The following is a 13454-nucleotide window of genomic DNA, read 5'->3' as shown; positions in this document are numbered from 1 at the left end:
CAGACAGACCGACATAATGCTTTCTGACATCTAGCAGTGCTGACGTCCAGAGACCAGTTCCATGCCATTGAGCTCTAAGCAGGCGTCACCCTGTCACGGCCAAGGCTAGGAGAGCAACAGGAATGTTGCCTGGTACATCTAGTTCATAGTCTTTCTGCACACTAAAGAGGTGTGTGTGTGTGTGCGTGTGTGCGTGCGTTCATGCTCTACCAATTCATCCAGTCTGGCCAAAGTCTGCCACAGCAGCTTTGAATACCAACAGCCCAGATTGAGTTAGTTGCTAATTGAATCTCGTATTTCGATGGTTAAGTAGAGGCGAGGAGAGGACAGTCGTCACCCTGGCATAGTATTTCACAAACACTGCTGTCTGGTGGGCCTTGGATGGTGGGTGAGAGGTGGTGATAGTGTTGAGTGGGTGAGAGAAGGACCTGGTCCAGTGGGGTCAGAGCAGAGCAGTGTGTGCCAACTGGGTCATATCATAAACATGCTCTGTCTATTCTTACATCATCATCTGGATGCTCCTGGCTGTCTTTCCACTCTACTGTTTTAACATGAAGATGTAGTCAGTTCTCTGGCAGTTTGGCTCCATATTTCACTTCTTTAATAACCTTCTAATGTTGTCGTCACGTTCTTAGCATAGCAGCCTAACTAATAATAAAGTGGTCATCATTGATGAGATTGTGTACAAAATTTATTAATGCTATTACTTCTAGCTAGCCCAGGGGATTTCAACCGGTGATCCGCGGAGGTACTGCAGGGGTCCCCGAAAATATGGATATATACAGTACCAGTCAAAAGTTTGGACACACCTTTTTCTTTATTTTTACTATTTTCTACATTGTAGAATAAATGTGAAGACATCAAAACTATGAAATAACACATATGGAATCATGTAGTAACCAAAAAAGTGTTAAACAAATCAAAATATATTTTATATTTGAGATTCTTCAAATAGCCACCCTTTGCCTTGATGACAGCTTTGCACTCTTGGCATTCTCTCAACCAGCTTCACCTGGAATGCTTTTCCAACAGTCTTGAAGGAGTTATCACATATGCTGAGCACTTGTTGGTTGCTTTTCCTTCACTCTGCGGTCCGACTCATCCCAAACCATCTCAACTGGGTTGAGGTCGGGTGATTGTGGAGATCAGGTCATCTGATGCAGCACTCCATCGCTCTCCATCTTGGTCAAACAGCCCTTACACAGCCTGGAGGTGTGTTGGATCATTGTCCTGTTGAAAAACAAATGATAGTCCCACTAAGCGCAAACCAGATGGGATGGCGTATCGCTGCAGAATGCTGTGGTAGCCATGCTGGTTAAGTGTGCCTTGAATTATAAATAAATCACAGACAGTGTCACCAGCAAAGCACCCCCACACCATAACACCTCCTCCTCCATGCTTTACGGTGGGAAATACACATGCGGAGATCATCCGTTCACCCACACCGCGTCTCACAAAGACACGGCGGTTGGAACTAAAAATCTCCAATTTGGACTCCAGACCAAAGGACACATTTCCACCGGTCTATTGTCCATTGCTCGTGTTTCTTAGCTCAAGCAAGTCTCTTCTTATTATTGGTGCCCTTTAGTAGTGGTTTCTTTGCAGCAATTCGACCATGAAGGCCTGAGTCACACAGTCTCCTCTGAACAGTTGATGTTGAGATGTGTCTGTTACTTGAACTCTGTGAAGCATTTATTTGGGCTGCAATTTCTGAGGCTGGTAACTAATGAACTTATCCTCTGCAGCAGAGGTAACTCTGGGTCTTCCATTCCTGTGGCAGTACTCATGAGAGCCAGTTTCATCATATCTTGAAATGTTCCGTATTAACTGACCTTCATATCTTAAAGTAATGATGGACTGTCGTTTCTCTTTGCTTATTTGAGCTGTTCTTGCAATAATATGGACTTGGTCTTTTACCAAATAGGGCTATCTTCTGTCTACGCTGATTGAAGTGGATTTAACAAGTGACATTAATAAGGGATCATAGCTTTCAACTGGATTCACCTGGCCAGTCTATGTCATGGAAAGAGCAGGTTTTCCTAATGTTTTGTGCACTCAGTGTATCTTGATTAGATAAGTATTCACCCCCCTGAGACAATATATGTTGGAAACACCTTTGGCAGCGATTACAGCTGTGAGTCTTTTTGGGTAAGTCTAAGAGCTTTGCACACCTGGATTGTACAATATTTGCCCATATTTCTTTTTAAAATTCTTCAAGCTCTGTCAAGTTGGTTGTTGATCATTGCTAGAAAGCCATTTTGAAGTCTTGCCATAGATTGTTAAGCCTATTGAAATAAATAAATTAGTCCCTAATCTATGGATTTCACATGACTGGGCAAGGGCGCAATCAGAATGAGTTTTTCCCCACAAAAGGGCTTTATTACAGACAGAAATACTCCTCGTCACCCCCCCCTCTCCCCTCTCAGACGATCCCACAGGTGAAGAAGCCGGATGTAGAGTTCATGGGCTGGCATGGTTACACGTGGTCTGCGGTTGTGACGCCGGTTGGACGTACTGCCAAATTCTCTAAAACAACATTGGAGGCAGCTTATGGTAGAGAAATTAACGTTAAATTCTCTGCCAACAGCTCTGGTGGGCATTCCTGCAGTCAGCATGCCAATTGCACACTCCCTCAAAACTTGAGACATCTGTGGCATTGTGTTGTGTGACAAAACTGCACATTTAGAGTGGTCTTTTATTGTCCCCAGCACAAGGTGGACCTATGTAATGATCATGCTGTTTAATCAGCTTCTTGATATGCCACACCTGTCAGGTAGATGGATTATCTTGGCAAAGGAGAAATGCTCATTAACAGGGATGTAAACAAATTTGTGCACAAAATTTGAGAGAATTAAGCTTTTTGTGCTTACGGAAAATTTAGTTGATCTTTTATTTCAGCTCATGAAACATGTTGCGTTCATATTTTTGTTCAGTTTAATTCAAAACTATAATTAAGCCACTCAGGAACATTCAATGTCATCTTGGTAAGCAACTCCAGTGTAGATTTGGCCTTGTGTTTTAGGTTATTGTCCTGCTGAAAGGTGAATTAGTCTCCCCGTGTTTGTTGGAAAGAAGACTGAACCTGGTTTTCCTCTAGGATTTTGCCTGTGCTTAGCTGTATTCTGTTTCTTTTCATCATAAACTCCCTAGTCCTTGACAATAACATGATGCAGCCACCACCATGCTTGAAAATATGAAGAGTGGTACTCTGTGATTTGTTGTGTTGGATTTGCCCCAACATAACACTTTGTATTCAGGACAAAAAGTTCATTTCTTTGCCACATATTTTTGCAGTGCCTTGTTGGAAACAGGATGCATGTTTTGAAATATTTTTATTCTGTGCAGGCTTCATTCTTTTCACTCTGTCATTTAGGTTAGTATTGTGGAGTAACTACAATGTTGTTGATCCATCCTCATTTTTCTCATATCACAACCATTAAACTCTGTAACTGTCTTGGCCTCATGGTGAAATCCCTGAGTAGTTCCAACAGTTCCATTTTTGTTGATGATGTGGTCATGTGTAGCCGTTTCCCCGGTTACCAGAGAAACACGGTGAAGAAAGTGGAGAAATAACAAGAAAAAAGCAACTGCGTTAGGAAGGATGCCTGTTAGTGACTGGGTGTATTGATACACCATCCGAAGCCTAATTAATAACTTCACCGTGCTCAAAGGGATATTCAGCATCTGCTTTTTACATTTTTAACACATCTACCAATCGGTGCCCTTCTATGGGAGGCATTGAAAAACCTCCCTGGTCTTTGTGGTTGAATCTGTGCTTGAAATTCATTACTGGATTGAGGAACCTTACAGATAAGTGTATGTGTGGGGTATAACAATCACTATTATTGAACACAGAATGAATCCATGCAACTTATTATGTGAGTTGTTAAGTACATTTTTACTCCTGAATCCATAAATGTATCATTCTTGTGATTGATATATAGAGGCTACATTGTTTTTCTTTCATTCTTTTCTGGCATTAGTGCGTAAGCCTAAGCGTTAGGGCCTAACTGTACGTGTGCCAAGTAGTCGACACGCCAATCGCTTTGTCAGAGTTTAATTCAATAAGAGAAAAGTCATGTTTGGGAAAGATTTGGTGAAGCGGTAAAAGACGATGATAGCAGTGCCGGCTACGTTATGTGCGATGATTGTGAGGCGCTATACAAATTCGACAGTCACCAGACGGGGAGGGGACTTCAAATAGGCTGTAGCCTACTGTTCAGATGGGTTGAATGGAAACTGTAATCTGGACACTGACTGTAGGTCTATAACCTATCACAGAGCCTTAATATTAACTCCTGTAGAATTAATAATTTATTGCAGAAAAATTATACACCAAATGTACATTTTGACTAGGGAAGTTCAGGAGTTTGAGACTGCGTCGACAATAGTGAAGTGGTCATCAGAGATGAGATGGTGTTTATTCATACCATTACCTCTAGCTAGGCCTATACTGTGCTATAGCAAGTCTACACCCCCTTGAACTTTTTTCACATTTTGTTGCGTTACAAAGTGGGATTGAAATCGATTTAATTGTATTTTTTTATCTACACACAATATTCCATAATGTCAAAGTGAAAAGCAAATTCTACAAATGTTTACAAATTAATAAACATTTAATATCTAAAATATAGTAAGTATTCACCCAATTTGTTTAGGCAAGCCTAAATTAGTTCAGAAGTAAAATTTGGCTTAACAAATCACATAAGTTATATGGACTCACTCTGTGTGAAATAATAGGGGTTGACATGATTTTTTAATTACTACACTTTCCTCTGTCCCCCATACATACAACAAATGTAAGGTCCCTCAGTCAAATATTGAATTTCAAGAACAGATTAAACTTCAAAGACCAGGGAGCTTTTCGAAAGCCTCATAAAAAAGGCTGTGATTGGTAGATGGGTAACAATAACAATATCAGACACTGAATATCTTTAAGCATGGTCAAGTTAATAATTATGCTGTGGATGATATATTAAAGCACCCAGACACATCAAAGTTGCAGTCGTCCTCCTGAACTGAGCTGCAGGACAGGATGGAAACTGCTTAGGGATGTCACCATGAGGCCATTGGTGATTTTAAAACAGCAACAGAGTTCAATAGCTGTGATGGGAGAAAACTGAGGATGGATCAACAACATTGTAGTGACTCTACAATAATGACCTAATTGACCGGGTGAAAAGAAGAATACAAATATACAGAATATTCCAAAACATGCAAATGTATGCAACAAGGCAATAAAGTAATATTGCAAAAACAAACATGGCAAAGGAATACACTTTTTGGCCTAAATGCAAAGCCTTATGTTTGGGACAAATCAAAACACAACTCATCACTGAATAACTGCCTCCTTATTTTAAAGCATGGTGGTGGCTGCATCATGTTATGGGAATGCTCGACATCGGCAAAGACTGGGGAGTTTTTCAGGATGAAAAGACTAGAGGAAAACCTGCTTCAGTCTGCTTTACACCAGACACTGGGAGAGAAATTCACCTTTCAGCAGGACAATGACCTACAACACAAAGCCAAATCTACACTGGAGTTTCTTAGCAAGAAGACAGTGAATGTTCCTGAGTGGCCAAGTTACAGTTGAAATCTGCTTGAAAATCTATGGCAAGACTTGAAAATTACTGTCTAGCCATGATCCCCAACACCTTTACAGAGCTTGAAGAATCTTTGAAAATAATAATGGGCAAATATTGCACAATACAGGTGTGCAAAGCTCTTATGACACTTACCCAAAAAGACTCACAGCTGTAATCGCTGCCAAAGATGTTTCTAACATGTATTAACTCGGGGAGGGGAATACTTATCTAATCAAGGTGTATTAGTGTTTTATTTTTCATTCATCTTTAAAAAATGTTAGAATTTTTCTTAAACTTTGACATTACAGGTTATTTTGTGTAGCTGGATGACAAAAAATGACAAATCCATTTTAATCCCACTTTGTAACGCAACAAAATGTGAAAAAAATTTGAGGGTTGTAGACTTTCTATAGGCACTGTAAACCCTGTCTCTCTGCCTGAAGTCATTTTTATATTCTTAGTTTTTCATCTGCTCAAGAAAGCTACTGTCTAAAAGCAATTACTGTTGTTCAAATATTGAATTGTAAAAAAGGATGATTGGTTTTTTCACTTACTGCATTCTGTTGCACGTTGACATTTTGATCTCAGATCTGTGTGATTTTTATTGTATCTTTTTGATGTGTAGGTTAACTCATTAAATGGAAACACAGAGTGAAATGAGAGAAAGTCATAGTGCTTTCACAGCTTTGTATTATCAGCCTCTCATTTAGTTTCTAATGATCGCTCATCTCTATGTGGAATGTTGAGCAGCTGGCAAGGTGAATTTATATTCTAAACCGGCACCTCTTTCGGAGACCATACACACACACTTACACATAAACACCCACGCAGGAGAGCACACAACCGTTGCAGTCAGCTGCCGGCCATTCCAAAGCAATTATCCAAGGCAACGAGAGGGAAGAGGGTGGAGCTTGAGTCATCCCCCCCCCCCTCCCCTTCCACACACTCACACACCCCTCCCCTCTCTGTCACAGAGTGAACGCTGCCTTCAGCCTCTCAGTTGACTCCCTCATTCACTCACTCCATCTCAGGCAGTGTAGAAGCTGTGCTGGATTTTACTACTCATCTGTTTGCAGCGGGGTAGAGCTGGGAGTGATAGAGAGGGGATAAAGCCAGAGAGACTGGGCAGAGGAGCGGTGCGGCTATGGGGCAGTTGTGTTGCTTTCCCTTCTCCCGAGCGGAGGAGAAGATCTGTAAGTCCTTGGGTGTGGGTGGTCTGTCTGTCTGTCTTCTGGTTTGCTTGTGGCTGAGACTCAGATCTATGGAAGATCGAAAGGGGCGCATCGTTTTATTGAATGTGTCTGTGAGTGTGTGTGCCTGTGTTTGTATCCGAGTGTCCATTATTGCGTTTGTATCGTGTGTGTGTAGGTAAGTATGTGATTTTGTCATCTTGGCACTGAAGAGTTTATAGTCCGCTATAAACGACATGCACATGCCATAAACGTGTGTGCTGCTGTCTCTGTCACCAGTGTGCAGATATGTGAACTTGGAGCTGTCTGTCAAAGTGCCAGTATCTCTTTCTGGAGCTGCTATGTGCCAACAGCCTCTCCAACAATTGGCAATGCAGCGGACTCAGCACTAGAAGCTCCCATGCTGCCAAACAATTTATTTTTCATTTCCCTATTATAAATTGGTCCAAAGCTCTTACCAGTCTGGCAAAGCTAGGCTGATTTGGGATGTCTATTTTGATTTGGCAGGATTTTCTCTCTGCATTGTTTCTCTGCCTCCAACTCGATGGGAGCCTTTCTCTGATGAAACACTGCAATCTTGCCTTTTTCTGAGAGCATGTTTGCCCTACTTTTAATTCTAGCAAGGGGGTGAGAAAGAGAGAGAGCGAGTGGGAGTGAGAGGGATGGGGAGAGAGGGCGAGAAAGAGAGAAGGGTGAAGAGATTTGTCGTGATAGGTCAGATGCTCGTTGGGTGATGTGATTGTGTTGTCGCCACCCCTCATGAGCACAGCTGGGCGCGAGGAGCGTGTCCTTGTTTGGCCGCTGGCTGGCCGTGTGAATACTGTGAAAGGGTGTCTGTTCTTCCACGGGCACAAACTGTGAGCCCTGAGCATCTGACAAGGCCGGCAGCGCTAAATAATAGCTTTGGGATTTTAAAAGGCAGCATGGCGGAGGGGAGGGGAGGGGAGGGGAGGGAGGGAGGGGGGGAGGGGGGGTAGTTGTACCCAGCTAAAGCTGATCTGTCTGCCTGGTCTTCACAGTGCAGTTAGAAAAGACGGGAGAGTTCCTCAGAACACATTCAGACACATACAGTGCTAGTTAGTTTTAGTGTTTCAAGCAGAAGCTTCATTGTGATCTGTATCCATATTGGAAGAGAACACTTGATTGTTCTCTTGCTATGGCATTTTGTCAGCCTGAGGTGTGTAGCCTATTCCTGCTTGTGTGTCTGATGAGTAAGAGACATGACTGGCAGAGTGTGCTGGGTTGTTGCTGCCTGTCTGCACTCCTGTCTCTCTGTCTGCTTTTATGCAGCCACATGTGCATGCACACAGACACACACACACGCAGTGCACAGTCATGAAAAACACATACACAGCCTTTTCTAACCTCGTCCAAGGACAGATTGGAGCTGGGACTCAATGGCAACCTTGTCAGGCCACCAGTAACAGGTCCCTATGGTGACGGAGAGACACACCCTGTGATGTATGACTGCAGAAGGTCCAGAAGCGCTAGGCTCAGCATGCAATTACTTTCACACACAAACTGTATGGGCTCATTTGATGCATCACTTTATCTTGTTGGAGGATATCCTAGTTGCTGTGTTAATACTCATTTTTGTTTTGGAATGTGGCTTATCCATTATCCATGGGATAGATTCAATCTAGTGTGCTCGTTGATAAGGAGCAGTGCAGCGGTTGACTCCCACTGTGTGTGTGTGTGTACAGCAGAGAGGGAGCAGAGCTAAAAAGATCCCTCCTCGCCTCATTTCCCTCAGATGACCTGGTGGTTTAGGGAGTCTGCCTGGAGGTATTTCCTGAGGAAACGGCAGCTCCATTAGGGAGATCCTGAGTTCCCGCACCACTCCCCCTCCCAGGGATGGAGGAAAACAACACACATTTACATTTTAGTCATTTAGCAGACACTCTTATCAGAGTGACTTACAGGAGCAATTAGGGTTAAGTGCCTTGCTCAAGGGCACATCGACAGAGGTTTTCACCTAGTCGGCACGGGGATTAGAACCAGCTACCTGCCGCCCCGTTTGACAACACATCTGATGAAATGTCTGGCCACAAGAGTGGAGTAGAGAGGGAGAGCCAGAGAGAGAGACTGGTGTTCAATACTTGCATAGTTTAATACTGTGAAACTCATTCTAATGCTATCGCCATGACTACTACCCAGGCGAGTCTGGGTTTTGGCTTCCCTTTTCTCAGTCCAATTCAAAAGGTGAACCACTTCTACTTGTCTCTAAGGTACGACCTGCTTGCCAGCTCTTAATCTGTCAGCCTGATCTCCCCTACATTATTATGGGTGTGGAGGGAGCATTTACTGCTCTCATAAAGTTCTCTCTGAGCCACAGCAGTAGCTAATGGAATAGAGTTTAGCTTCAGGCTGCTCGCTGTTCTGGTTAGAGTGGGAGAGAGAGAGTCTCTCTAGTCTACGATGTTCAGGTTTGGTGTCTGTCAACCCAAAAGGCGGTCTCTGTGAGTTTCCCCCTCTCCACGTGTTATATGCAGACATATAGAAATATCATTGCTAGTATCTATGGATGTATGCACACCCTTCAATGTACTGCACACTCTCTCACATTGTGTTGTGTGGACTTCCATGGTTCAAAGTGCACTCTCCTGCCTTGAGTTTATATCTTTTTCTTCTCACTTTTGATAACCAACTTCTCCATGTGTCACTCATATAACATCACACTCTTTATTCTAATCGACATAGTTAGAATAAAGGTCATTACTTTGCTGTGTAAAGAAAGCGAATTATTTCTCCCCCTCTGCTGTAAGTATTCATTAAATGTCTTTGGAGATAGACTCATCCCTGAGAGAAAATAATATGCTTAACACTTATAAACCTTTCTTAATCTGATTACTTGATTATGTAACACAGTGGTCCTCTGAGTACAACACCATAAAACACCACAGAAATCAAATGTGTGAAATTCCTAAATGACTGAGTGTTGAAATTCACCAAACCTGTCGTTCAGTAATGCAATCAAGGTATGCTGTCAGCCAATCAAAATAAGGAATGGGCTAATCGCCACACAAACTCCCCTGATTGTGAGAAATGGAGTCTGATTTGCGTTGAGAAGTACTGTTCTGTTGCTAAACGGCTATTGTTTGTCTTGCAGATCTTTTTCAGAGTGGGCCTCGGGCTGCTCGGACAAGTACGTGCGTCTCTGTCTCTCAGTGGGCTCTCTGAGTCCCAAAGCACCATTTCATTTAAAGCACTGTAGTCTCCCTGACTCCCTCCCTTGACATGTTCTTGTGTAACTAGCTGACTGTCTGACTCTAAACCCTACTGGAGCGACAGCGTGAAAGGATGACACCAGTGTTTGTACTGTTTTAGCCTCCGCTTCTGTGCTCTCACTGTCAATGCCAAATCCCCTGTCACTCTAATGCACCATCCCAACTCTAACATACTCTAATACTGGCAGACTGTCACTGATACAATAGCTAACGAGAACATTACTGCGGGCACAAAATATTTGTCATAAAACTATAGCCACAGTAAATTCATAGCTTACCTTAATCATTTAATTCAGGGTTCTTCAATTCCGGTCCTGGAGGGCCGAAACACTTCTGTTTTTTATTTCTACCTGGTAGTTAATTGCACTCACCTGGTGTCCCAGGTCTGAATTAGCCCCTGATTAGAAGGAGAGGATGAAAAACAGAGGTGATTCGGCCCTCCAGGACCGGAATTGAAGAACCCTGATTTAATTGCTCAAAATGTGAATTGTACTCCTCTGTGAGTGTGCTTAATTGATACTGTATGAGCTTACCATCACTAAACTTTGAGCCTTGAAGAGCCTTTAACCAAGGGGCTCTTGTTGTGTTGACAGAACTTGACACTTAGCTGGAATAGGGTAAAGTTCATATAGCTCAGAGTTGCTAGGCTGCATGGTGTGAGTAATAACAGGGTGTGGTAGTGACGCTAGCTGTTGTGGTGTCGTTGGTTGTGTAGGTGTGAAGAGGGGTCCGGAGCCTGACGATGAGGAGCTGGTGAGCCTGAGTAAGAGGCTGGTGGAGGACGCCGTGCTGCGGGCCGTGCAGCAGTTCATGGACGAGACTCAGCACAACGGGGCCGTGTCATCCGATCCGGTGCGGCCCTCAGACAACCTCAACACTAACGCTGTCAACACGACCACCACCGACACCAGCGCGAGCAGCAAGTGACCACAGACAATTCCCCCAGGCAGCACTGGACACTAACCAGCCCAAGCAGGAACTCAGGCAGTCAGCCAGCCAGCCCAGGAGCCAATGGGCAGTTGAAGGGTTTCACTAAACAAGGAAGGAGGTTTTTTTGGGGGCAGGACACTGAATTGATTGTGGAATCCCTATGCTGCGTGTTGTGTATCTTTAACTCTGATTGTTACCCACGACTCTCGGCAGTCTCCCTCCATACAAGCCCCTGTCGTGTCTGTCTGTCCATCTGTCTGACTAGTTTGGACCTTTCTTCTTTTCTCTGATTGGTGCCCTGAGAAAAACAGTTGGCCTTTTTGAAGGAAATTGCACACTACAGACTGATCTGGGATCTGAGGTTAGGTTAGGCTATACCTCGGCCTCCACAAGGTGCGGTCAGTGCAAAGACAATCACCGTCTTTCTACTAAGCTAAAACAAAACATCACTACAAAGTGAACTGAAACTCAAACACTTGAGACCAAGGAAAATGAGCTGGACTATGCAGTTGGACAATATGCTGTGAACTATGTTTACGTGATCCTGTCTCATCTGTGCTGTATGTGGCTAAAACGTGAAGAGTAAACAAAGAGTGGTTCCCATGTGCTACCTATGGTAAAAATATGCTTTTTAAAATCGAATGATTATACACAGCCAATAAGGTTGACCTACCGGCGATGAGGATCATGTTGGGTTTGTGTTAGTTTGTTTGTGTGTTTTGTTTTGTTTGTCCCGTGTAGAAGAGGCTGGTGATGCAGCAGGCCTGGTTAGGAAGGCCCTTCACACACAGAACCAGTCTCCTTCTCAGAAACTACAGGACGTAAAGGAGCTTTTATCCCAGCTAGCTGTCTGAGCTAGCATCAGCCGGGAGATCTCTGGCGGACAGAGTCCCACTGCACCTGACTGACTGAACACTCCCAGTACCCGCCGCCAGTGCGGAGACAGCACCAAGGAACTACAGAGACTAAGAGTAGGGCTACTGTACTACACACAGGAGAGAGACACCACTGTACAAACACAACAGAAAGTACATCCAGTTGACATAGTCAAAGGTTTTCTGTATGATGATGATATAAAAAAATAAAAATAAAAGTTTAATTTTGAAATGAGTAGAAAAAACTAGTTGGCTGAAAAAAGGACAACTGATGAATTTCAGTTTTGATTTTACATACTGTTAGCGAAGGAGATGCTTAAATTACCACTTCCGAACAGGCCTTAATAATGACTGAATTGAAGTAGACCTTGATTTATTATTACCCTGCACTTGGAGGCTTGTGTTTGTTATGTTTATGTTCAGCTTTTGCATAAATTCACCAGAACCTTAATAATATATGCTTTGTGTCACGGATGTGTCATGGGATGCTACAGCAGTGTCTGCTGCCTTGCTTATGATCTCCACAGTCGAAAGGTTGTTATATGTACCAGGTTGTTCTATGTACCAGGTCTACTAGATTTCAACGACAGTTTGTCTGTGGAGCAAATTCACAGGGCCCAGTGTAGCTCAGTTGGTAGAGCATGGCGCTTGCAATGCCAAGGTTGTGGGTTCGTTTCCCACGGGGGACCAGTATGAAAATGTATGCACTCACTAACTGTAAGTCGCTCTGGATAAGAGCGTCTGCTAAATGACTAAAAATGTAAATGTCTAGCCACAATGAACAATAAAAAATCAGGATATGAAAATCGATCGAACAGACTTTGTTTCCTATCAGGTTGACTGATTCTGATGCCTTGAGGGTGGGGTGTTTGGATTATATATGGTGTCTATCTTGGAGGATGTGGAGGTTCAATGCAAAGAGCTATCCTTAAGTGCTGTGATAAAGAGCCTTGTGTGACGCACCCTCATTGGAATTTCCTCACAACAGATGGGTCAGTGGGTTGTTCCTGTATTTTAAAAGCATCTGCCTCAAGCAGTTGTTTTACTCATATACTTTAAAATGTTTTCTCATCTATTTTTGATCTTGGCCCTCAAAGCTCCCGTTCGCCTCAGCCCTGGCACAATCTGCCCAAGCAGAGGGAAAAAGCGAAGAGAAAGGGGGAGTGTACACTGCACAGAGATCGAAGCAGGATTGGCAGTCGTGGGCTGAAACTATACTTATCACTCTATCTCTGGAGCTGCCTGCTCCGATCGATACACGCTCCCTGCCAGAGCCACTAGTCTTCTCTTCAGACCAGTCTGTAATATCATCTGCTATAGTATAGACAGAGACTATCAACTCCCCTCTACTCAATAGCTCTCAGTACATGACCACTTAATTGAAGCCACTTTCTGTCATAGTGAAGGCATAACAGTCACACAAAGGTTAAATGTGTCATGATACCAGTCCCAAAGCAATCTCTTTCAGTATATTCGTAATCCACGTTTGACTGATGTCATCTGGTGACTAAATTCCACTGTCTGCTAGGAGAAGTCGATACTGGGGTCATATAAATTATATAGCAGACCTTTGCTCTTTACTCTCTACCTCTCTTCTCCAATATTGTGTTGTATGATGCACTAGCTGGCTGATTTACAGCCCTGTGT

General features: G+C 43.3%; 1 protein-coding gene across 2 annotated transcripts in view; it reads left to right on the top strand.

Annotated features, from left to right (window-relative positions):
• Positions 1-12617, top strand: part of akap7 (A-kinase anchoring protein 7) — a 45263-nt gene extending 32646 nt beyond the window's left edge. For both annotated transcript variants that reach the window (XM_084149101.1, XM_084149102.1), the window contains one exon: positions 10718-12617. In XM_084149101.1, coding sequence (XP_084005227.1) covers positions 10718-10929 — 212 coding nt within the window. In that variant the 3' untranslated portion in view covers positions 10930-12617. The remainder of the gene's footprint in view (positions 1-10717) is intronic.
• Positions 12618-13454: the final 837 nt, after the last annotated feature.

The sequence above is a fragment of the Coregonus lavaretus genome (genome assembly GCF_964263955.1).
Source record: "Coregonus lavaretus genome assembly, chromosome: 31".
NCBI lineage: Eukaryota > Metazoa > Chordata > Actinopteri > Salmoniformes > Salmonidae > Coregonus > Coregonus lavaretus.
This window is presented reverse-complemented; position numbering and strand designations above follow the sequence as displayed.